General features: G+C 46.2%; 1 protein-coding gene across 4 annotated transcripts in view; it reads left to right on the forward strand.

The window, feature by feature from the left end:
* STPG1 (sperm tail PG-rich repeat containing 1) overlaps positions 1-24430 on the forward strand; it is an 89148-nt gene extending 64718 nt beyond the window's left edge. For 2 of the 4 annotated variants that reach the window (XM_078145594.1, XM_078145592.1), the window contains 4 exons: positions 275-395; positions 4559-4727; positions 19478-19668; positions 24272-24430. In XM_078145594.1, the coding sequence (XP_078001720.1) occupies positions 275-395; positions 4559-4727; positions 19478-19668; positions 24272-24348 (558 nt within the window). In that variant the 3' untranslated portion in view covers positions 24349-24430. Of the gene's footprint in view, positions 1-274; positions 396-4558; positions 4728-19477; positions 19669-20339; positions 20469-24271 lie in introns of those variants that run through there. The other 2 variants (XM_078145593.1, XM_078145591.1) reach the window with 1 other exon arrangement.
* The last annotated feature ends 387 nt before the right edge of the window (positions 24431-24817 follow it).

Below are 24817 nucleotides of genomic sequence, written 5' to 3' on the forward strand. Positions count from 1 at the left end.
GAGGCGGCTGGACTTCTGAGGTTGTTTCCAGCTCTAAATCTGTGAGCTCGTGACCTCATTCCCCCTTATTTTACACCCTTTTCGTATTCTGTTTTGTATTATAGAAATGTGTGTGCATGTCATCTCCCCTGTGAGACAGGAAACTCTCAGAGGGCAGGACCCAGCTCTTATTTTATGTGTCTCTCTCTTAGGGCCTAGGGCACAGCAGATATTTAGTAAATGTTTGTGGAATGAATGAAGACTGTTCCCTCCTCCCCCACCTCTCCCCCAACAGACCACAGTTTTTCTGAACAAGGAAGAGAACAGTTGGAGTGCTCCTGCTGCTCGGCCTGGGTTTTTATCAAAAACCCCAAGGGGGTATACACCCACTAAACAAAGGCTAGCACCTTCCCCAGGTAAGTGACAGACTGGAATATAGGACATATTATAGTGTATGACTTTCAAAGCCCCCATTCTTTGTTATTTTTATTATTGTTATTGCATGGACCTGTCATTTATGTCTAGGTGAGGAACTTGGTGGGGAAACTCCTTCCACCAATGCAGACCAGTGACTGCTTTGTAATTTAAGGTCTTAGGGAGCTACCTGGGATGGAAGAAAAGAAGGAAAGAAGGAAGGAAGGAAAGAGAGAGGGAGAGAAAAAGGGGAGGAAGAGGGAGAGGAAGGAAAGGAAGAAAGGAAGAGAGAGAGGAGAGAAAGGAAGGAGGGGAAAGAGGGAAGGAAGGAAGAGAAGGGAAGAAAGAGAAGAAGGAAGGAAGGAAGAGAGAGAAAGAAGGAAGGAGGAAAGGAAGAAAGGAAGAGAGAGAGGAGAGAAAGGAAGGAGGGGAAAGAGGGAAGGAAGGAAGAGAAGGGAAGAAAGGAGAGAGGGAAGAAGAGAAGAAGGAAGGAAGGAAGAGAGAGAAAGAAGGAAGGAGGAAAGGAAGAAAGGAAGAGAGAGAGGAGAGAAAGGAAGGAGGGGAAAGAGGGAAGGAAGGAAGAGAAGGGAAGAAAGGAGAGAGGGAAGGAAGGAAGAGAGAGAAAGAAGGAAGGAGGAAAGGAAGAAAGGAAGAGAGAGAGGAGAGAAAGGAAGGAGGGGAAAGAGGGAAGGAAGGAAGAGAAGGGAAGAAAGGAGAGAGGGAAGGAAGGAAGAGAGAGAAAGAAGGAAGGAGGAAAGGAAGAAAGCATGTTTAAAGTGCCTGCCATGTGCCATGTGCTTTACAAACATTACTTGATGTGATCCTCACAACAGCCCTATGTGTTAGAGTTGACTGTTATCATAGCCATTTTATAGTTGAGGAAACTGAGGCAGACAGAGCTGAAGTGACTTGCCTAGGGTCACACAGCTAGTAAGTAGTAAATATTAGTAACAGTAATCAGTCATAGTAAAATTAGCTGGGACACTAAAAGGGTAGATTTGCCCAGGACTACAGAGCTAGGATGTATGTGAGGCAGAACTTGAATCCACATCTTCCTGTCTTGGAGGCCAGCCTTCTAGCCACCACATCATGCCACTATGTCACATTATTTATTGATGAATAACACCTTGGAAGTCTATGGGACTCCCTAATTACAAAGCACTGTCAATACATAGTTTATCTGATCAATATGAAGAAGGGCTGGCAGGTTTCATAGCACTGTGGATTTAGAGTTGGAAGGAACCTTGGAGATCATCGGGTCTGCCGATCCATTTTACAGATGAGGAAAGTGAGGTCTGGTTCAGAACAAGGAGAGAACAGGAGAAGCTGAATTCCATTTCAGGTCTTCTGACCTCAGATCTCCATTTCACAACAGAGGAGACTACAGAGGGGTAGGGGTGGTGAGGGGTGAGAGGAGGTGCCCAGCATCAGATAGTAAGTGGCAGAGCCAGGGTGGCACCTCGACTCTCCTGACCCCTCCTCCTGCCTCATCCCCCAAGTCCGTGTGGTGTCTGGGCAGCCCAGCATGCCTGAGCTACACTGGGGAGCAGAAGGACAATCTTTCAGGCGATGGGATTTTTCCTGGCCACAGACAGAATTATAGAGCCTGTCAGATCTTAACAAATAACAGGATAAAGTTGGAAAGACCCACCCTATCTTTTTGGGCAAAGAAACTGGAAGAGGAAGTTAGCACCCTGCCGACTCCTACCAGCCTTGTGGCCAGACAGAGCCTCCTTTGTTTTCAGAAGAGAATTCCTTTTGATTTACTTCTGTAAACAGTTCTTAAGCCCTTACTATGTGCGCGGCACTAAGGGTGCAGAATCGGAAGAAAAAAATAACACACTGACAGATTTAGAATTTGAAGGACCAGAGGGTCTTAGAAGTGGTGCTAAGAGGAACTACAGAGGCCGTCTGTTCTGCCCTCTCATTTTACAGATGAAGTGACTGCAGCTCGGGAAGATGAAGTGATTTATCCAAGGCCACCCAGGTGCAGTAAATGGCAGACGCAGGATTCAAACCCAGGCCCTCTGATTCTAAACCTTCCTCTACTGGATCATGCCGCTTTCTATTCCTGGCCCTCAAGGAGGTTATAACCTACAAGGGAATATTAGACACATACATAAATAAGTGTAATACTTGTGAGGAGTGTGAAGCAGAGAGCCTGACCAAGCTTCTCTAAGAACCGTGAGGAAGGAGACATGTGTTTAGGCTGTGATGAGAGGGAAGGAAGATAGATGATCCAGGTGGGCTTCCTGGAGGAAGTGGCTTTGAGTTAGGCCAGGAAGGAAGTGAAGGACACCAAGGTGAGGAGGGATAGAATATATTCCGCAAAGGAGTGATCAATGTATGAAGGAAGGAAAGAGGGAGAAGAAGGGAGAGAAGAAAGGAAGAAAGCATTTATTGAGTGCCTACTATGTGCCAGGCATAGAACTAGAGGACCACCTACTCTAGAGTTAGAGAGGCCGGCTTTCAGACTGAGTCCTTACTCTCTGTGTGATCTTGGGCAAATCAGTGAGCTCTTCTGGGCCTTAGCCTCCTCATCTGTGTAATGGGGAGAGCTGGGCCAGGTGGGACAGGATGAGCTCTGAGCTCTCTTCTTGTCCCAGATCTCTGATCTTATACAAACACCCCAAGTGGGGAGAAGGTGGGACAGGGTTGGGAAAGAACGAGAAGTCCAGTTGGAATGGGATGTCCATAGTGTGTCTGACAAGGACAGTAACAACAACAATAATAATAATTGCTATGTTAGTGCTTAAAGTTCATGAAGTAGGCTGGAAAGATGGTGCCAGAGATAGAATTTGGTGAGCAAAAAGGAACAGAGAATTTCCACCTTCAGCACCAAGGCAGGCCTCCCACGTTGGCCCAGAGGCCCCAGGGGCTGATGGTTGAGGATTAAGGCCTGGTCTCAGCAGCTTAGAGCAGCCAAGTGGGCCAGCCACTGTGGGCAGGACTCTCGGGGTAAATCTTCCCTACTTGCTGGATGGGATAATTGCAGATGTTTCCTCTCCATCCCCTGTGGGGCCAACAGATGTACAGGAGAGATTGGAAGCTGGCTGTCCTGCTGTGCCCTTGTCCTCCCAGGGGGCCAGTCACGCTTGGGTGATCTAAGTGGCCGAGGCTTTGCCATGTCAATGGCCTTCCCAATTATGGGGCAGGGGAGAGGGCTAGCAGCTGAGTAAGCCAGGCCCTTTTTATTTGGAAACACTAATCATTTCCTTCTTCTGAGGTTCTGGTGTGTTTGCCCTCCCCCAACGATCCCACCCTCCCCAAGTTAGTCTGTGCACACCCAATGTCTTTCTAGTCAGCTCTACCAACTGGTCTCACAGTTTTCTCTCTCTAAGTTGAAGAATAAAAAAAAAAGAACACTTAAAGGCTTATACAAGGTTTTCCTGACAACAATTGGGGAGTATTATTATCCCCATTTTACAGATGAGGAAAGGAGAGACTGAGGGGCTTATCCAAGGTCCCACAGCTAGTAGGTGCCTAAACCAGGATCCAAAGCCTGATTTCCTCTTGACTGCAGGTCCATTAAAACTTTGTTCTGCCCCATGTAGTTCTCAATGGATTCCCTTTTATACAGAGATGCCAAAATCTACTACATTCTGTTGTTTCCTAAGAACACGATTGCTCACCAATTATGTGAGGGATTACCTGCTGTAATGCAGAGTGTCCAGGCCAGTACTGTCTTTGTTTCATCTGCCCTACTGTGTGACCAGGGTCCTCATCTCTGAAATGGGGCTAAGGAGGCAGTAACCTAAGTTGCCTCATAGCTCCAATATCCTCTGAACTAGGGTGCTTCTGAGCTCTGACATTTTGCACTCTAAGGCTCCTCCCACTTCTGACATTCTGTACCCTAAGGCCCCAGCCCTGACATTCTGGGTTCTAAGGCCCCTCCCAGCCCTGATATCCCATGTTCTGAGGCCCCTCCCATACCCCTGCCTTTTATTTATGACTTTTTTTTTTAATTTTTAGGCAATTGGGGTTAAGTGACTTGCCCAGGGTCACACAGCTAGTAAGTGTCAAGTGTTTGGTCTGTGGCTGGATTTGAACTCAGGTCCTCCTGACTTCAGGGCTGGTGCTCTAGCCACTGCACTACTTAGCTGCCCCCCCCCCTTATTTAAGGGAGGACATCCTCTTATTCTCCCCTGCCCCTCTTCCTTCTTAGGGCATTACCAGATCAATGAGACCTTGGTGAAGGAGGCCCCTAAGCTTGTCGGGTGTGGTTTCAAGTCAAGAACTGTTCGCGAAACGAAGATAATATCTTTTGTCCCTGGTCCGGGCACCTACAATCCTAACATACCCATCAAAGCTCCCCCAAAGAAGAACAATACCCGGTGAGTTGAAGTTTTATTCGTAGATGAGGAGGGGTGGGCGATCCTGGGGAGAAGTACATAGCAGGCAAAGGCCTTCTGGAAGGGAGCTGATACAGGAGTCCTTGCCCTTTGTTTTGTCCTGGCCCCCGGGGCCTTCTCAGGGTAACGATTCTAAATAATCGAAGAAGATGCTGAATTTCACTTACAGGGTAATGAAAATAAAGAGGTTATTTTTTCCCATCCGAGTTCCCAGAGTTCCTGAAATCCACAGATGCCTGGGGGCATGGGGGAGCCATAGACTCCAGGTTGGGACCTCCCTTGCTGGGAGACCAGGCTGTTCGCTGCTGGGGGCCCCTGCAGCTTCTCCTTTTCCTTGGCCACTCTCGTCCCAGGCAGGACGGGCTGAGAAGACAGAAGCTGGGGGCTCTGCCAAGTGGAGGAAGGCTGGCATAAGGATGCCAGTCCTCATGGCCCTCCTTTGCTTGTTGCCTGGAGAGGATCTCTGAAATGCCTTGAAAGCCTGTGGGTGCCTGCAGTCTCCTTGGCCATTCCTCCCTCCTGCTCCAGGGGCAGGCTATCATCAAGGTCATCTAGTCAAACCTACTCGTTTGCTGTTGTTGTTGAGCCATTTTTCAGTCGTGTCTGACTCTCCATGAGCCCATTTGGGGTTTTCTTGGCAGAGATACTGGAGTGGTTTGCCACTTCCTCGTCCAGCTCATTTTACAGATGAGGAAACTGAGGCAAAAGGCATTAAGTGACTTGTCCAGGGTTACACAGCTAGGAAGTGTCTGAGGCCAGATTTGAACTCAGGAAGATGAGTCTTCCTGACTCCAGGCCCAGTGCTCTATGCGCTATGGTGCCAGCTCACTGTCCTTGATAATTAGGGAACTAGTAATAAAGAACCTAGATGCCATCCATGAGTTCAAATCATTAGGCCTAGAAAGACTTTCTGGGAAAATTGGCCAATGTGATCACTCGGTCCAGTTTCAGCAATCCTTGAAAGAGCAGAGGGAAGAGGAGAGGTGCTGTAGTGTTGGAGGAGAGCAACTGTGTAGCCCAGTGCCTGGCACACAGTAGGCCCTTCATGAATGCTTGTTGACTTACTGATAAAGGTTGTGGAGAGAAGAAAGTGAAATCTGCAAGCTTGAGAGGCCAGAGAGCTTGAACTTGGTTAGGACTAAGTGGCCTCTGAGATCCATCCCAACCCTCAGATTCTACGATGTCATGATGCGATTCCTGGCAAAATTCTAGAACAAAGGGATGGCTAGTGAACGTCAGAAAAGGAAGTAGTAATCATCCAGAGCCGGCAGGGCTTTTTCAAGAGTGAACCCTGTCAAAATAACTCTGTTTCCTTTTCCCCAGAGTTACTAGACTTTTAAAAGAGGCAGTAAGATAAATTCAATTCAAGCATTTTTTTTCCATCTTTAAACATTTTAATTGATGTATTTTGGCATTACCTGCATTGCTCAGTTATTTCCATTTCCCCACCCAGAGAGCTGTCCTTATCACAATAAAAAGGAAGGGAAAAAAAAGGTTCAGCAAAACGGATGAATGTGTCTGTTATGGCTGATACTGTATTCAGGGTTCCACATCCATAGGCCCCCGCTTCTGCAAAGAAGGGTGTCAGCTGCCTTCTTGTATCTTTTCTTTGGCCAAGCTTGGTCATCGCAATTCCATAGCACCCAGTTTTGTTTGTTTGGTTGTGGTTCTTTTAGTTCACATTGTTGTGGTCTACTTGTCCCCCCTGTCTACTTGTTTTCCTGGCTTTGGTTACTTCCCTTTGCATCAGTTCATGTAGATCTTTCCATGCTTCTCTGTATTCATCATGGTCATCTTTCCTTAAAGCACACAGTGATAACCTGTTACATTCCCCTGCCACAACTTGCTTGGCCATATCCCCATGGAATAAATAGTTACTTGGCTTCCAGTTCTTTTCTATCACAAAACCTTTCATGAGTGTTGGTTAAGGGCCTCCTCTGTTCCGGGTTTTATGCTGGGTGCCAAGGATACAAAGACAAAAATTAAACAGGCATCCTCACGAAGCTTGCTTGCTTTTTTAAAAATGAGTTAATTTTTTTTTAATGAACAAAGATCTATTTTCTCTCCCATCCTGTTGGACAAAAAGAAAAACAAATTCCTTGTAATGAATATGAACGGTCAAGGAAAACACATTCCTTCATTGGCCGTCTCCAAAGAATAACGTCTCGTTCTGCACCTTGAGGGACTCTGCCCCCTCCCTGCTGAGAGGGATATGGGCACGTGGAATCAGGGACTCTCACCGAGGCGCTCAGAGTTCTCCCAGCTTTCTGAGCTGTTTGCTGTTACGTTGTTATTGCACAAATGGTTCTGCTGGTTCTGCTCACTTCATTCTTCATCAGTTTATAAAAGTCTTCAAAGATTTTTTTACTGCCTCCTATGTGGGTGTCTTTAGGAAATTTTGGATGGGATAACTTCTAAAGGAATTTACGAACACTTTTTGTCTGCCTTAGTAGACATGTGCACAAATTTATTACCCACATTCCTGGTTGATAAGACAGAAAACAGTAGGTAAGGTGAACTAATACGTTTTCAGTTTTTTTTCCCCCGAATTAGCACCATTTATAAACATTACACACATTAGCACTAGAAATGCTTACTGATTTTCATCTTTCCTTGAGTAATCACTTAACCTCAATCAACATGTCAAACTGAGATTTGCTTGCTTTGTTTTTTTTATCACTTGTACTTTTCATTTTCATTTTTTTTTATTTTTAGGCAATTTGGGGTAAGTGACTTGCCCAGGGTCACACAGCTAGCAAGTGTCAAAGTGTTTGGTCTGAGGTCGGATTTGAACTCAGGTCCTTCAAGGCCGGTGTTCTATCCATTGCGTCACCTAGCTGCCCCAATCACTTGGTGAACTTGGAGCATTCATTGTCCAGGTTTGTAGTTAAAAATCATCATCTAAGGCTTCATTACCTAAAGAAAATAAAGATGAAATTTTGCAAGGAAAGAAAAGATTTTAAAAACATATTGATGTTATAGTAGGGCTTGTTCTGATTCTGCTCACTTCAGTGTGTTTCCAGGTCTCCTTGAGGTCCTCAATTTCCTCATTTTTTTATACCATGGGAGTACTATGTCACATTCATATCTCACAGTTTATTTAGCCATTCCCCAATAGACAGACAGTTCTCAAGGGAACAAATCCATCTATAGCCACATGAGAAGAATGTTCTAAATCATTAATAATTAGTGTAAGGTCCCACCTCATGCCCATCAGATTGGCAAAGATGACAAAAAAACAAAGAAAATGACAAATATGGGAGGGACTGTGGGAAAACTGGTACCTTGTTGTAGAGCCATTAATGACTCCAACCAGTCTTGGAAGCAATTTGGAATTATATACAAAAAATTACCAAGCAGCCCATGCATGCCCTTGGACCCAGCTATATGACTGCTAGGCAAGAGTATACTCCAAAGGCATTGAAGAGAGAGGAAAGTCCTTTTTATACAAAAACATTGGTAGCAGCTCTTTTTGTGATAGCTAAAACCTGGAACCTGGAGGGTCTTGCTTTCTACTTGGGAGTCAGGGTGGGAAATATGCATCTATAAATAAATCCACGGTAATGGAGGAGGGGAGGGGAATTAGAGAGGGAAGACCGAGAGGACCGCTAGACACCTTCTCCATCACCGAAGACCTTGCACAGGAGGTGGCGTCTGAGCAGACCCTTTTAAAGGAGCCGGGGCTTCTTTTTTCCACTTCCATTTTTTGTTGTTGCATCCTCCGTACCTAGTACAGTTCCTGGCAGGCACAACATTTAAAAAATGCTCGTTGTATTGGATTGAACTGAAAAGGCAGAAATGGAGAGAACCCTGAAGTCTGTGCAAAGACCCATAGGGAGAAGAAGAGTGTCTGAGAGGTGACAAGGGGTGAAAGTTTCTTGCTGGTGGTCACCTGGCTAGTGAGTAGTGAAGGAAGGGCTTGAACCCTGCCTTCCCCCCAACCCCACCCCAGGCTAACCCTCTTTTCAGAGTGCTGCTAGATTTTGTAAGCACCATCCTTTGGTGATTCAAAAACCAAGAGGGTTCCTGGGCCTCCAAAATGCCTTACAAAAAAGCTCTGGTTTCTCTTCACAATCTCTCTTTCTGATGATTCAGAGTCAGGGTTAGTTAGGGTAAAAGTTTCTGGAGATCCAAATAGTGCCTCCTGACTCCCCTACTCAGCGTTTGAAAAGGAGGAGGAATGCCTAGCCACATATTTCCAACCTCGTGTCTGTTTCCTAGAGTTCCATGTGGCCCGTGCGTCTGCACAGACATGTTGGTTAACAACAGCTGTTGAAAGAGACAGACAGTGTTCACTGGCCGAGGTCCAACTTGGGCAATTACATCAGACCCACCTAAGCTTCCCCTGGGATTATCGATTAGATATGGGAGGCTTCGAAACCCCCCTTCTCCTCATCTGTCACCTGTTGCCCTGTCAAACACTCATAACATTCCACCCCAGAGGCAACTGGCTGCCCTTTCATGATGAGCAGGCTGTCCCTTTATCCTTCTGAAATGATGGGAACCCCCTGCTGCCGATTTCAATCTGTTCCTGGGAGTGTCCTGAGGGTCTCTGATGCCTTCCTGGGCTGACCTGCTGAGCTGTGGGAGACATTCATTATCCTTCCCTGATTTGCAAACAGCCCAGATTTAAAGCCACAAACACAATTAATCCTTCAGGTTGGGGGAAGGCTGACCCTTTAATAGAAATTCCCCCTCCCTCCCCCTCTCCTCTCCAACCCTGCACAGACGTACATAGGGCAGGGCCAGAAGTGACTTTTATAAATAAGTCATGAGGCTCATAAAATTCTCAGTTACAAAGAACCCAGGGACCTCTGGTTTTCATCAGATCTGTTCTTGTAAAACTGCCAAGACGCTTCCTTGATGCTGAGTGAGAAATGCTTGTAGACTCTGCTTCATAGATAGTCCTTCATATTTCTAGATATGAATGGAGGCTGATTCTAGCTCTGGCCTTCTATATTTTAACACTCTGGATCCTCAGGTCCCTTCCACCTTTGACATTTTGTTACATGGTCTAGGGTCTAAGAGCCCTTCTAGCCCTGACTTTCTAAATTCTTTCATTTTCTGTGCTGAGGCCCTTCTGGCTCCAACCTCCTATATTCTAAGGCCCCTTCTGGTTCTAACGTTCTGTGTTCTGAGGTCCCTCATAACTGACATTCTGTGTTGCAGGGTCCCTTCCAGCTCTTCCATTTTATGTTCTAAGGTCCTTTCCATCTTTGATAGTGTTAGAAGTGTATTCTTACCTCTTCCCTCATGTTCAGGAATGACAGCTGGGAACAATAATATCTCCATCAAAGACTAGGAGATGGATAGCTGGCCTCTTAGCCAGGTGGCCTTGCTTCAAGTCCCTCTTCTGACACACCCAAGCTGTGTGACCCTGGGAAAGTCACTTAACCTCTGTAAGTCTCAGAGGAGGTGCTGACATGAATTGGCAGAGGGTTTCCTCATCTGGGATTTCCCTGAATCAGTGAAATCACAGCCTAAGTGCCTTTCCCTGTGCCTAAATTATGTACAATCCTTTCCATTGTCCTTGGGCCAGTCCTGTGGACAGAATGAGAGCCAAGAAACAGCTGAATGGCCAGACTCAGACTTGTCAATGGCCTCAGTGTCCCGGTGGAGTCAGGGAAAGGTCACCAGGGTATTGAATAGACCCTTAGAGAAGGATTTGTGGGAAAGTGTAGATGAGAATTATGTAGAATGAAAAGGCATGGAGGTGTTTTAATCTGTATCTATGCTGCTGGAAAGACCAACAGTAACAGCAATAATAATAATAATTAATAATAATAACAGCAACCCTAACTTTTATATAGCACCTACTACGCACCAGGCGCTGTGCTAAGAGCCTTTGCAAAAAGTTACGGATGGAACTGCCCCTTTACAGCATCGTCCAGAGGCTCAAAAGAAGTGATACGTGAGGTGTCCCAAAACTCTTAGTGCGGCTGTCGTCTATCGATGCTTCAAACAACTCTGAGCCTTTTGAGACATTCTGTATCGTCAAGAGCTTTGCAAGCTTTAAAACCTGAGGTTTCTACCTCAGTCATAGCAACACAGACTTGGAGCTGTGAAGGGAAGTTGGAGGTCGCTGAGTCACCGATGTCTCTCCCAGCTTTGGGATTCTGTGACCCTATATGCAGAGTAATGGGCAAGTAGGTACGGGGAGAAACAGGATGATGGTGATGATGATGATAACTAACATTTGTTAAGCCCCTACTATGTGCCAGAAACTGTGCTAAGTGCTTTACAATTATTTTACTATCATTTGATCCTCAGATCCACTCTGGAAGGTAGGGGTTGTTACTATCCATGTTTTACAGATGAGGAAACTGAGGCAGAGAGCACTGCCCAGCTAGGAAGTGGCTGAGGCTGGATTTGAACTCAGGGCTTCCTGACTCCAGGTGCTCTAACCACTGGGAAAACTAGCTGATAAATAATAAGAGCTCTCATTTCTATAAAACTTTGAACTTTGCACAGCCCTTTACATATATTATCTCATTCAACCCTTGGAAGGAAGCTCTGCAGCTAGAATTATCTCTGAGCTTAGTCTCAGAGGGGTTAAGTCACTTGGCCCCAGCCACACAGCTAGCTAGGTCAGAGGCAGGATTCAAACCCAGATCTTACTGGCTCCAGGTCCAGCCCCCTCACACCTAAGCCAGGTTGACAGGAGGCCAGACCTTAGGAGGATTATGCTCTCTAGTGTAGCACAGAAAGCATACATGGATATGATCTAAAATACACCAAGAGGCATGTTTAAGGGACACGCAAACCAAGTGCTGCACAAGGTCCAGGGAATGAAAAACCTTTTCCAACAGGGGAGAGGAATGAGGGAAGCCTTCCTGGAGGAGACTGCATTTGAGCTAGGACTTGAAAGTTGGAGAGACATTGCACAGGGAAAGAAAGGCCTTCCAGATGTGGGGAAGAACATGAAGGAAGGAAACACCTGGAGATATTAGGATGGGCAGTGGGGTGGCTGATGACTCACCTCTCTCCCCACAAAGAAAAAAACTTACGCAATTGAGAAATGCCTTGAAGGCATTTGGGGGGGGGGCAGGTGTTAAAATGGATAGAGAGCTGGTCCTGGAGTCAGGAAAATCTGAGCTCAAATCTGGCCTCTGACACTTAACAGCTGTTTGACCCTGGACAAGTCACTTAACCGTTGTTTGCCTCAGTTTCCCCACTTGTCAAATGGGGATAATAATAGCAACTATTTCCCCAGTTTGTTATGAGAATAAAGTGTTTGTAAAAGCGCTTAGCACAGTGACGGGTACATAAAGGTGCTTGGTAAAAGTTATTCTTATTATTCATGTTATTGTCCCCATTTTGCAGATTAAAAACATGAGGTTCAGAAAGATTAAGTCACTTCATGGTTACACAAGCCTGTTATTGTTAAATCATTTCTTCAGTCATGACCTCATTTGGGGTTTTCTTGGCAAAGATGCTGGAGAGATTTGCCATTTCCTTCTCCAGCTCATTTTATAGATGAGGAAACTGAGGCAAACAGAGTGAAGTGACTTGCCCAGGGTCACACAGCTAGTAAGTGTCAGAGGTCGGATTGGAATGCAGGGAGATGAGTCTTCCTGACTCAGGCCCGGCCCTCCATCCACTTCGCTGGAGAATTGTCCGGGTCATCTCGTCCAGACACATACCTGAACAGGATGTTACCACGACATTGCCAGGAGAATAGAAACTCTTTGAGAATTGGGAAGGTCCCATTTTGGGGTCTTTGTAGAGAGGGCCTCTGGTGTGCTCTAGGAAGTCCCTTCTGTCCAGGGCATCCTCAGAGTCTGATCTATTAAAGCTTAAACCTGCCCTAAGACTTTGGGGACACCTACATTAGCCCGGGTGGGGGGCTTTCCAGTAATCGGTGAGTGAGGCACTCTATGTGTCATCCTGCCCATGGTTTTACAGATGAGGGCATTTACTCTCAGAGCAATGAGGTTCTGACCCAAGGTCCCAAAGCTAGGCAGTGTCAGGGGGGAGATCTAAAGAGAGAGCTCACCTGATTCTAAGTTGTAGACGTGGCAGGTGCTTAAGAAATATTTGGTGAATTCCCAGTCTGTGTTTAGCAAGTGGTTACCCAGCTCAGGGGTGTCAGACTCAAAGAGAAATGGGAGTTACCACCCCATGCCCGGTGAGTGATTTCTGCCAGCCCTATACTGACTCACCACCTGTGTATGTATGCATACATGCATATATTTACATACACGCATACATGCACATAGATTATTTTTATTAATACATCAACACATTAAAATTGGGAGCTGTAATATGGTTTGGGAGTGTTGTGGACTCCATTTGGCTTATAGGCAGGCAGTGTGTTCAGGCTCTCTGATCTAGCATAACTTTGAAGGTTTCTGCTAATGAGTAGAGGATACAGCTTGAAGACCAGAAGACCTAGGTTCAAATCCTACCTCAGATGCTTACTAGCAGGTAATGTCAGGTGAGTCACTTAACCTCTGTCTGTCTCAGTTTCCTCAACTGTAAAATGGAGGTGATAATGACACACGCCTCCCAGGATTGTTGGGAGGTTCAAGTGAGATGTTTGTAAATGTTTGGCACACTGCCTGCTACATAGAAGGCATTTAAAAAATGCTTGTTCCCTTACCTTTTCCCCCATAAGTACATGCAACATAAAAATAAAGTGAATTGTACAAATATAGTATGGGCAACTAGGGGGCGCCATAGTGCATAAAGGGCCAGACCTGGAGTCAGGCTTCTTATCTTCATGATTTCAAATCTTGCTTCAGACACTTAGCTGTGTGACGCTGGGCAAGTCACTTAATCCTGTTTGTCTCAGTTTCCTCATCTGTCAGATGAGCTGGAGAAGGAAATGACAAATAGCTCTGGTATCTTTGCCCAGAAAACTCACGGAGGCTAATGCAGTATAAGGTGTCCCCAAAGTCTTAGGGCAGTTGGACCCAACTGGAACAACTGAACAACACAACAAATAGATTACAAAGGAGTCGGTCATTTGGGAAGGAGGGCGGGCCCCAGCAGCTGGGGTGTCAGGAGAGTCTTCGAGCGTCTGCTTGGTGGTGCTGGGTCTTGAAGAGACAGATGTTAAGAGATAGAGTCAGTACTAGTCAATAAACACTAAAATTCATGCCTACTATGTACCAGGCACCACGCTAAGTGCTGGCAGAGGTAAGGAAGGCGTACATTCCAAGCGTGGAGGACAATGGGTGCAAAGGAGGGGAGGTGGGAGGTGACATCCTATCTATGGAACAGAGAGCATTTGGCTAGATCACAGAATGCAGGAGAGGAATGTACATTGAGCATGATAAGACAGAACAGGAAGGGCAGCTAGGTGGTGCAGTGGATGGAGCACTGGCCCTAGAGTCAGGAGGACCTGAGTTCAAATCCGACCTCAGACACTTATTAGCTGTGTGATCCTAGGCAAGTCACTTAACCCTGATTGCTTCAAGAACAACAACTGAAAAAAAAAAACCCCACAGACCGGGAATAGGTTGTGTAAGGCTTCAAAAGTTAAACAGACACATTTACATTTTATTCTAGAGCGAGTAGAAAGCCCCTGGACTTGATAGAGTGGGTGGGTCACGAGGTTGGATCCGCACCTGAGGAAAATCATGTTGGCAAGTCTAATTATTTTTGCAAAGGGCAGAAAGAGTGTAAGCTCCCTGAGTGCAGGGACTGGTTCCTTTTGTGTTTTAGCATCCCCAGCACCTAGCCCAGTGCCTGGAGCATAGTATGCCCTGAATAAAATGCTTGTGGTTTGATGGGTAGCCCTTCAAATTCACAAAGAGGAGGTCCTGGAATGGTTGTGAAATTGAGCTCAATCATAACATCCCCAGGGTCACCCTGGCTGGGCGAGGGTGGTTTAGGCAGCAGCTGGCTTACCCCCTTCTCATAACACTAATGATAGGAATAACTCACATTTAGAAAGGCCTTCAGGGTTGCATTCCTCACAAAACCCTAGGGAGTAGGTAGTTGTAGGGTTATTATTCCCAAGCTGAGGCTGAGGAAACTGAGGCCCACTGTGGCTAGCCCACAATCATGCAGCTACTAAGTATTGGGGATACAGGTCAACCCCAGGTTTCTCCTGGCCAGTCCCTTAGCCTCTCTTGAAGGATCCCTTCCTTCTGCTGAGAGGTGAGAGTGGATCTGGAATCTCCCCATGGGGAGGAGTCCCAGGCTGCGGGGATCTGGCCACAGTGATCTCACCCAGGACCGTTCCCTCGTGGCTCTTCAGGAACGTCCAGGAATCCAGTCAGTTTCGTGACTGGGCAGGCTGCAAGCTCAGCAGTTTCCCAGGGCAGCTGAGAATGGCCAGCGGAGGAGGAGGGGGAGGGAGCCACAAGCCAGGACAGGAGCAGGCCAGGGATTAAGGACGAGCCAGGAAAATACCACACCCTCGCTGCGGGCCTAGTGCCTGCCACCCAAAGCACCGGGAGAGGAAGGGAATTTGTGTTCCTTAGGCACATAAGGCATATCGCTCCTTTGTGTAGATGGTCCCTGACCAGCCAGGCAACTATCACAAGACATCCTCAGCTTGGATAAATCTCTACTGCTCCCTGAACCCCAGATTCCTAGTCTGTAAAGTGAGGGATTTAGACTGAATGATCTCTAAGGTTCCATGTTCCAAGGGCCTCCACTCCACCCCTCCACCTCACCCAGCTCTAACATTCTGGGTTCTAAGTCTTATCCCCACTTCCAGCTCTGGAATTTTATGTTCTAAGGGCCTTTTTAGCACTGACATTCCATGTTCTAAGGCTCCCTCCTCCCAGCTCTGACACTCTGTGTTCTTAGGTTCCTCTCAGCTCTGACATCTTTTGTTCTAAGAGTCCTCTCAGCTTTGTCATTCTGTGTTCTAAGGGCCCTTACAACTCTGACATCCTGTGTGCTAAGGTTCTTCTCAGCTCTGACACCCTGTGTTCTAAGGTTCCTCTTAGCTCAGACACCCTGTGTTCTAAGGGCCCTCCCAGTCCTGACATCCTGTGTTCTAAGGTTCCTCCTAGCTCTGACATTCTGTGTTCTAAGGGTTCTCCCAGCTCTGACATCTTGTGCTCTAAGGTTCCTCTCAGCTCTGACACCCTGTGTTCTAAGGGCCCACCCAGATCACAAGTTAGTGAAAGAGGCATCTCCCTGCCTTGTGACTGCCCATTATGGCCAAGCAAGAACCTAAGAGAGATTCACTAAAAGCCAGATCCAGGCCTGAGTGATCCAGTTCCCCTGATTTGGTGATCTTGAGACCTGAGTTCTTCTTTGCTGTATGACCTTGGACAATAATATAACAGCTGACGTGTCTCTAGAGCTTCAAGGTCCACAAAGGACTTCATGTCTATGACCTCAAGTGATCTTCACCACAACCCAGTAAATGTGGCATTGTAGGTATTACACCCATTTTACAGATGAAGAAATCAAGATTCAAAAAGGCCAATGGCCTCACCTACTGTGATAGAGCAGGGTTGGATGTGATCCCGAGCGTCTCCTAGCTCCACGCTCCAGGCTCAGTGCTTTATGTAGTGTTACCCTGAGCTGCTTCTGTGCAAGTAGCTGCTTTCTTCTGGGCGTCAGTTTTCTCCTCTACAAAATGGGTATATTGGTTACTGGATGGGCTATAAGACCCTTCTGTTTCCAAATCCTGTGATGCAGTTCAGAGAGTGTTTGCCCCTCTGTTCAAAGAGGGGCATGCCCAGCCTGGGCTTGAGTGGCCACCACTACGCTCTTCTTTGGCCGTGCTGGGGGGATGTCAGCCTGAACAGGTGACCAGTCTCTCGAGATGGTGTCAAGGATAGAGATTGTTGTCCAAGAGGTCCTGGTCCCTGAGTGGGGAGCCTGCATCCTTGAGGCCACTTGTGGCCCTCTGGGTCCTCAAGTTCGGCCCTCTGACTGAATCCAGACTTCACAGATGTGGCTTTGAGGCCCAGGTTCCCCATCCCTGTGGTCCATACTCTTGTGACTTCCTCACTATAGAACTTTGGGGAAACCATTCCCTCTATCTGGCCCTCAGTCATGGATATTCCGGGGCCATAAAGCTTTATGTAAAATTTGCCTCTCTTGCCCATTATAGGCTCATATCTTTGGAGCTAGAAAGGACCTCAGAGGTCATCTAGTCCAGCTGAGGCATAGATCAATGAAATGATTTGTTCAGTGTCCCATAGGTAGAAAATACCAGAGCTGAGATCTGAAACCAGGGCCTCTGACTCCTAATGCAGTATTCTTTTTGCTGTATTGGGATGCCTCCAGATGAACATGCCATTGCTGGGTCAGCGTGGCTAGTTCACAAGCAGAGGAGCCTGGACTTTTTCTGGCTTCTCTTTCCCTTTCTTCTGCCCATCCCCAATCTTGGGTGGATCCACTTTTTCTGAAGTCCTGGTCATGTAGCACCCAGCTAGGATGGGCTCAGGGAGATGATGCCTGTGTGTGAATCATCCCCACTATGGGCACCTGCCCTGACCCTAGGTTGTTTTCAGGCCTGGACTTGCTTCGACTGTTCTCAATGGTAAGCTTAGACATTTTTGGCCAGTCTGGCTCCAAACAGCTATGGAGAAATGGGCAAAGGGCCTCTGGGATTTGTTTCTATATGTCTTTATATGGTAACTCTCTTCCTTATCCTCCCCCCAAATCATAAAAAAGGGTGCATGGATTTGAGAGTATGTGTGTATGTATATATATACACATATATTTAAAATAAGGCCTTTCCTCTACCCAGTGGAGTAAAGGTGGGTGGTAAGATGACGGGAGAGAAGGATAGGGTAGGAGAGAAAGAAGGAAAAAGAAAAGAAAGAAGGAGGAAGAGAATTATTTAAGCATTTTCTTTTTAATGAAAAGAGAACAAGAAGAAAGCTAGGAAGAAACACTGACAAGTAGGACAGCTTTGAAAGCCACAGTGAACTAATCTGATTAAAAAGAAAAGTTCTGCAGTTTTATGTCTAATCCTCTATCTTCTTTTTTCCTGTTCTACTCCATATATGGAAATGCCCTATTAATTTGATTGTAGTTAAGTTCAGAATCAAAATAAACTTCAAAAAAATTTTTTTTATAAGAGTCTCTGTGCTTCTTTGGGGTGGGAGTAATCCCAGTATAAATTGAGTTTTTGATATACTAATGTTGGTGCTTAAAGAGACTTGTTTGCCAGGCCATTTGTGTGAAGGAGATATGTCTGGGCAAGCCAGCCGTGGAACTCCAGAATGCTGGGAGGGAAAGATGAGGAAGGAAAAGGAGACACTGTAAAGAAACCAGATTAGACATCATAGGGAGATGACTCAGGCTATGAGGAGCGGCCATCATCAAAGGCTTGAAAGAAACTAGAGAGTAGCAGAGAATGGGAATGATTCTGAGCCTCAGTGTCCTCATCTGTAAAATGGAGATGTGGGACAAGATGGTGCCTTACAGTCCTTTTCAGCTCTGGCATTCTGTATTTTAACATTCTAATATGTAAGGATCCTTCCAGCTGCAACTTCCTATATACTTCCATAGTTTTGGGGTACCAGGCTGTCTGCCTTGGAAAAAGAGAAGTTAGTATAAGAAAAGGTCTGTAGATCTGTAGGATACTGCCACCTTTTTAGAGTCTGAGCAGCTGGACGGTGAAAACAAGAGTTAAGGGCAGGAACTAGTGGGTGGATCCCAAGCCAAGACTGGGAGGCCCTGGCTTCCTCAGCGTGAAAGCTCGGCTGGTGAGAAATCTTCCTGTGGCTTGGACTGGGTTTAGGAGTAAGGGTGCAACCCCTGGAATCTGGCCCAAATGAATGAGCCCAAAACTCTGGGCACAACAGAGAGTTAACCTCCAATCTTTCTGCTTCAAATCCATTCTGGCATTCTGCCACAGTAATTGTGCTAAAGCAGCAGCTAACCAGGTTGCTTCCCAGCTCAAGAAATTTCAATGACTACCTATTGTCTATAGGGTTAAGTTCAAATTCCTTAAGTGCCTACTTTGTTCAAAAAGAGGCACAAGATGGTCCCTGCCCTTAAGGAGCTTACAATCTAATGGGGGAGACAACATGCAGACAAATATATACAGAGCAAGCTATGTATAGGATAAATAGGAAATAATGAACAGAGAGAAGACACTGGAATGAAGTGGGGTTGGGGAAGGCTTCCTGTAGAAGGTGGGATTTTAGCTGGGACTTAAAGGAAGCCAGAGAGGTCAGTAGTCAGAGCATAGGAGGAAGAGTGTTCCAGGAATGGGGGACAGCCAGAGAGAATGCCCAGAGCCCAGGGCTGGAGTGGCTTGTTCTCGGAATGGCCAGGAAGTCAGGGTCACTGCACTGAAGAGTATGGTAGGGAGTAAGGTGTAAGAAGACTGGAAATGTAGGAGGGGCCTAGGTTAGGAAGGGCTTTGAGAAAAGGCATCTCCTGCTCTAAATTTTCTCTCTTCCTAGACTTTAAGCTGAAGGCAGAGACTGTGTCGTATTTTTCCTTGTATTATCCCTGGCTAGTGGGCCCTTCATAAATGATTGCTGGATTGAACTAATAGCAGTAGCTGTTATGAATAAGCGGCTTTTATTATTTTGCTCTCCAGAGCAGTTTACACACATTACCTCACTGGATCCTCACAACCTCCTGGTGGTGTGAGGCCAGAATATCATCTCCGTTTTTACATAAGGAAACAAGGGCCCAGAGAAGGGAATTGATTTGCCCAAGGTCACGCAACTTATGAAAGTCCAGGAACCAGATTTGAACCCAGGCTTCCCATGCCTGAATTCTTCTCCCCACCCCATAGTGTATTGTCTCAGACTTTTGATGTAAATGAAATTTCATTTGTCTTTCCACAGGAAAAAATACACACTGACCTTCTCTGCGTTCCCACTGCCTCCTCTTCCTAAGCCTCCTGTTACAGGTCCTGGTCAATACGATATTGTGAACTATGAAGGCCCCTCCAAGCATTACATCTCCAGTGCCACATTCGTGTCCAGCACGAGTCGGTGGGGAATGAACACAGACCAGAGTGGTCTTCCAGGGCCAAGTAAGAGGATTGTGAATATTGTTTTTAATCAATTGTCACAAAACAGAATAACTGAGTACTGTTGGCCATTCTAAGTTTTCAACTATGTCGGCATAGAAGAGCCATGTTTTCATTGCTGGGCATCCTTCCTCAGCAGATGGATATGGCGGCCCTTCCGTGTCTCTGTCTTCATAAGTTGCCATGGCCAAAAGAAACTTTTCACTCGGTGGTGTCTGCCTTGTGGTCATGAACCTCTCTTAGCTCGGCTCCAGCTAGTCAGGATCCTCTGTGCGCCTGTGCTTTCTCACCTCCTTATCTCTGCTCATGCTGTTGTGTATGCCTTCCCTCACCCTTGAGTGAACCTGTTGAACTCTTGTTGAAGTCTTGTCTACCCTCCCCCCCTCCCCCCAAACAGGCTTCTTTCTTTCTCTTCCACTTCTTTCCTCTCCCATTGAGAAAGCAAGAAAAACGAAACCTCAGTCACAAATATGTAGAGTCAAATAAAACGAATTCCCACATTGGCCATGTCCAAACACAAAATGTGTCTCAATCCATTGCCTCTCTGTCAGGGGTATGTACTGCCTACCCTTTAAAGCCTAGCTCACATGCTGCGTTGTTCTGGAAGCCTGCCCTGGGCAGTAAGGGCAGGCCTCCTTTGATTTCCCAGAGTTCTTTGCTTTGTTTTCTCTTAGGTACTTATGATACAGTATCCCATATTATGCTTCTCTGTGCATCGACCTGTCCTCCTTCTAGACCAAGCTCTTTGTATTAAGGACCTACTAAGTGCGGAGTACTCTTCTAGATGCTAGGGACAATGCTGAGTTTAGGTAAGAAACAGTCCTTCCTTCAAAGAACATGGTCTAGAAGTCTATCACTGGGTCAGCATTCAAGCAGAGCCTTTCCTTCTGCCTAGGACATGCCCCTTCAAGCTGTAGGACCTTGGGCCAATACCGTTGCCTTACTGAGCCTTGGGTTCATCCCCTGTGAAAATGGGGGAATCACATTTATGTAATGCCTCAAGGTTTGCAAAGTACTCACATGCATTCCCTCCCTTGATCCTTGGAGCAAACAGGCGAGGCAGGGGCTCTTAATATTCCCATTTGGTAGCTGGGAAAACTGAGGCTCAGAGAGCTTTAGGAAATGGAGGTTCACATTCCTATCCTACCTTTTTGTCTCTCGCCTCATTTAATCCTTACCACAAACCTGGGAGGAGGGACTATGATTACCCCCATTTTACAGCCAAGAAACAAAAGTCACACAGCTACCGAGTGTCTGAGAAATCAGGCCTTTCTGACCGCAGATCCAATATGAATAGCTAGCATTACACACATGCACACACACACACACACACACGTGTACATGTATACACACATATAAATGTTAAGGTTTTGCAAAGCGCTCTACAAACGCAATCTCATTTGAAACTCAGAACAACCCTGGTAGGTAGGTGCTATTATTATCCCCAATTTACAGATGGAGAAACTGAGGCACAGAGCATTTAAGTGGCTTGCCCAGGGACTAGCTGGGAAGTGTGTTAGGCCAGATTTGAACTCAGATCTTCCTGACTCCAGGCTCAGTGTTTTATGCGCTGTGCCACCTTCTCCATCTTCCTTATTAGGGTTAGGAGAGGATCACATGAGTATGTGTAAGATGATTTATATAAACACAGCATTATATAAACATAAATTATTATTGTTGTTGCTATTGTCTTCTAACCTCCCCTGAAGTGGAGAATAATGATAACAGCAGTGAGGCTGATGAGGATGATGCCTTCTTGCTGTGTGGCCAGGCCAAGGGTCTGTGGAGCCTCCACAGACAGCACAGCTTTGCACCGGCTGAGCAGTGAAGCTCTCTGGACTCAGACAAGTAATGAAGCCGTCTCCTAAGGCGTGGAGGGTGATGACTGAGGCTGGTGGAGACCACAAGCACCCACATCTGTGAGGCTGGAGACCTTTTGAAGTTGGTATTTGTGGAACAAGTGATGTTGGCTAAAGAACCGAGCAAAGTCCACAGTTCACCCTCTATGGCCTAATCAATGGATGGCATGAGATTTAGGAGAAAAAGCATTGGGTTTGGAGCAAAAAGACCTAGGGGGTCTGATCTCTCCTACCTGTGGCATATCCCTGGCCTCAGTTTACTCCTCTGAATTCAGTTCAATTCAGAACATTTATTAAGCTCCTGTTGTGTGTAAGGTACTAGATACAAAGATAAAAATAAACCAAGAATGGGGTAGGGTTGGGAGTGTAGGGGTGTGGCAAGTTAGTCCTTGCCCTCCGGGAGCCTGCGTTCTAACACACACACACACACACACACACACACACACACACACACACACACACACAGAAAGAGAGAGAGAGAGAGAGAGAGAGAGAGAGAGAGAAAGGGAGAAGAGAGAGAGAGACAGAGAGGGAGAGATCAATAACAGGATATTTGGGGAAGGAGGGAGCACTGGCCTCTAGAGGGTTCAGCTGCTGTTGGGGGTGGCAAGTGAGTGAAACCTTTCAAATAGCTTAAACACTCCAAGAGGAAGAGGTGGAGAAAGTGAGGAAGGAGGGCATTTCAGCTCTGAGGAAACAGCCAGTGGAAAAGCTCAGAAGCCCAGGGGTAAATCCCCAATCGAAGGGACCAGCCCCCTCAGGTTGGGCTGGAACATGGACAGCATGAATGGGACACATGTAACCTGAGCTCTGAAAATGGTGGGGCTGGATTAGAGGATCACTGAGGGTCCGGCGGCTCTAAAATCCCAGGATCCTGTGATCTTCACATGCTGGTACCTAAATGACAGTGAGATCCACAGATGAGCTCTTCCGTAAACACCAAGTCCTTGCATTCATGCGGCTAAGCCTAGACACATGAAAATCTTCCCTGTGGCCACAGGGCCATGTTGGAACTTCATCTCTATGTATTTGCCTTGAAATCCAAGCAGTGAGCTCCTGCATCCAGAATTCCGTCTCAGGCAAGGGCACCTGCTCAGGGTCCACATGTGGGCTTGGTTATGACAGGATCCCTAATATTGGAGGTGTATGTGGCTTTCCTCATTGGCTCAGGGAGTAGATAGGGTCCAATTCCTGTAGGGTATCTCCCATGGTGACCTGCGAGCTGGATCTGAAGTCAGAAAGATCTAAGTTTGAATCCAGCCTCATGTGCTTACCATCTGTGTGATCCCTAGGTGGGTCACTTCACCTCTGCCTCAGTTTCCTCATCTACAAAATGGGGATATTAACAGTAGCCACCTGCCAAGGTTGTTGTGAGGATAAAATAATATTTATACATTATATAATAATGTATTTATATAAATATAATAAAATTAATGAAATTATATATAAATAATTTATATCTCATAAATAATATAAATGTAATGATGCAATAAATAATATAGTATACAAAATGCTAGCTATTATTGTTGTTATTATTATTCCCTTCAGTCAAGAACACGTCCTCAGATTCCCTTCCTTCCTCCTCCCCCTTGTCTTTGTGAGGGATGCTGGCAGAAGCTCTGCACCAAATGACCAATGAACACTGGGCTGAACAGAACGGAGCATAGCTCTTCCATGGCCCTGCTAAACAGCCTTAGGAATTTAGGGAGTTAAGTGAGGTGGCATTGTAGGATAACAAGGTACTTTGACATCCAGGATCTCATTTGATCCCTACAATTACCCTGGGAGGGATGCAGGGCAGGCATTTTCATCTGCATTTTACCGTTAAAGATGCCCAGGCTCTGAGAAGGAAAGAGATTTGCCTGAGGTCACAGAGTGAGCTGGAGGCTTGAACCCAAGTCCCAGGAATGAGTTAATAAATTTTAGCACTAACACTGAAAAAAACTCCAAACAACTATTAAAAAAAAAGCTACAATGCCAGAAAGGGACCTTGGAGATTGTCTTGTCCAGGGGTTCTTAACCTGGAGTCCATGGACATTGAAGGGGTTAATCATACAACAAAAGAAGAAGGTGACAAGTGATCTGAAGTTGGAAATAACTGGAGATAGGTGTGAAAGGAAAGAAAGTTCTGATTCAGTAAACAGGAGATAATTAGAGTCCAGCAAAAGATTTCAGGGGCTCCATAAGTGTGAGTGGGGGGAAAAGTGACATCTTTATTTTTGTTTACTTCTAGATGAAATTGAGCATTTCTCTCAGTTATTTAAAACCCTTATACTGAGGAGAGATCCATAGCCTTCACTAGATGCCCAGAAGAATCTAAGAATCTCTGATCCAATCTAACCCCTTCATTCCACACATGGGGAAACTGAGGACCACAGAAGGCTTATGGGACTTGCCCAAGTTCATACAGATAGTGATTAGCCGACCCAGAACATAAAGCCAGGTTTTCTGATTTCCAAGTCCCTCACTCTTTCTGCTACTCCAAGGCATCCCTCCATCCCCCGATTTCTCCCTTTTCAAAAGAATAGTCCCCTTTCCCCACTGGTTGCTCTTAGGCTAAGCCACAAATAGTACTACCAAGCTATTCTGCATTGACTCAAAGAACCCTGGCCCCAGCACAGTCTGCTGCCTCCTCTGGAGGGCTTCCCTCCCCAGACAGGAGATCAGGAGGTGCCCAGAGCTGGGAGGGGTGACTTGTTAGGAGCCAGATCTCAATCTCTAAAAAGTGCATCTGTTTCCTTCTCTAGCTACCTACAAGCCCGAATTCCCTGGAAAACAGTCTTTCATCTACAACAGTGACAAGAAGTGGATCCCTGTTTTATAATGAAGTCCTAGGCTGCTGTCTTCCAATTGTTTCTGCTGAAACTGATATGTGAAACTCATTAAAAGTCACATTTCTTTTGTTCATGGGCATCCACTGACTTGTACAGGAGCCATGGGGCTCTCGACTTGTAGATGTGTTGACAGAGGTGTTGTGGTCTAGATAACCCAGAACGACGTGGGAGCTGAGTGAAGCTTCCATCCAAAATGGGGGTGTCAGGGAGTAATGCAATGAGCTTCCACAGGGCAGCTGCCTCTGGTGACCCTCAATGTCCCTTGTCATCTCTCTTAGTCATCCAGCTCCTTCTCTCATGGTGGCTGGGGGAGGTCTGAGAAGTACCTCTCTCTCAGATGCCACATGACCATCAACATGTTGCCAGAGCTAATATTCCAGATCTCCCAAGAGCAGCTAGATGACTAGATAGTCATCCCAAAAAGTCACTTCAGGGGACTTGGGTCTCCTGTTTACAGAA

Source organism: Phascolarctos cinereus, unplaced genomic scaffold, assembly GCF_003287225.1.
Source record: "Phascolarctos cinereus isolate Bilbo 61053 unplaced genomic scaffold, phaCin_HiC Scaffold_726;HRSCAF=1367, whole genome shotgun sequence".
Classification (NCBI taxonomy): domain Eukaryota; kingdom Metazoa; phylum Chordata; class Mammalia; order Diprotodontia; family Phascolarctidae; genus Phascolarctos; species Phascolarctos cinereus.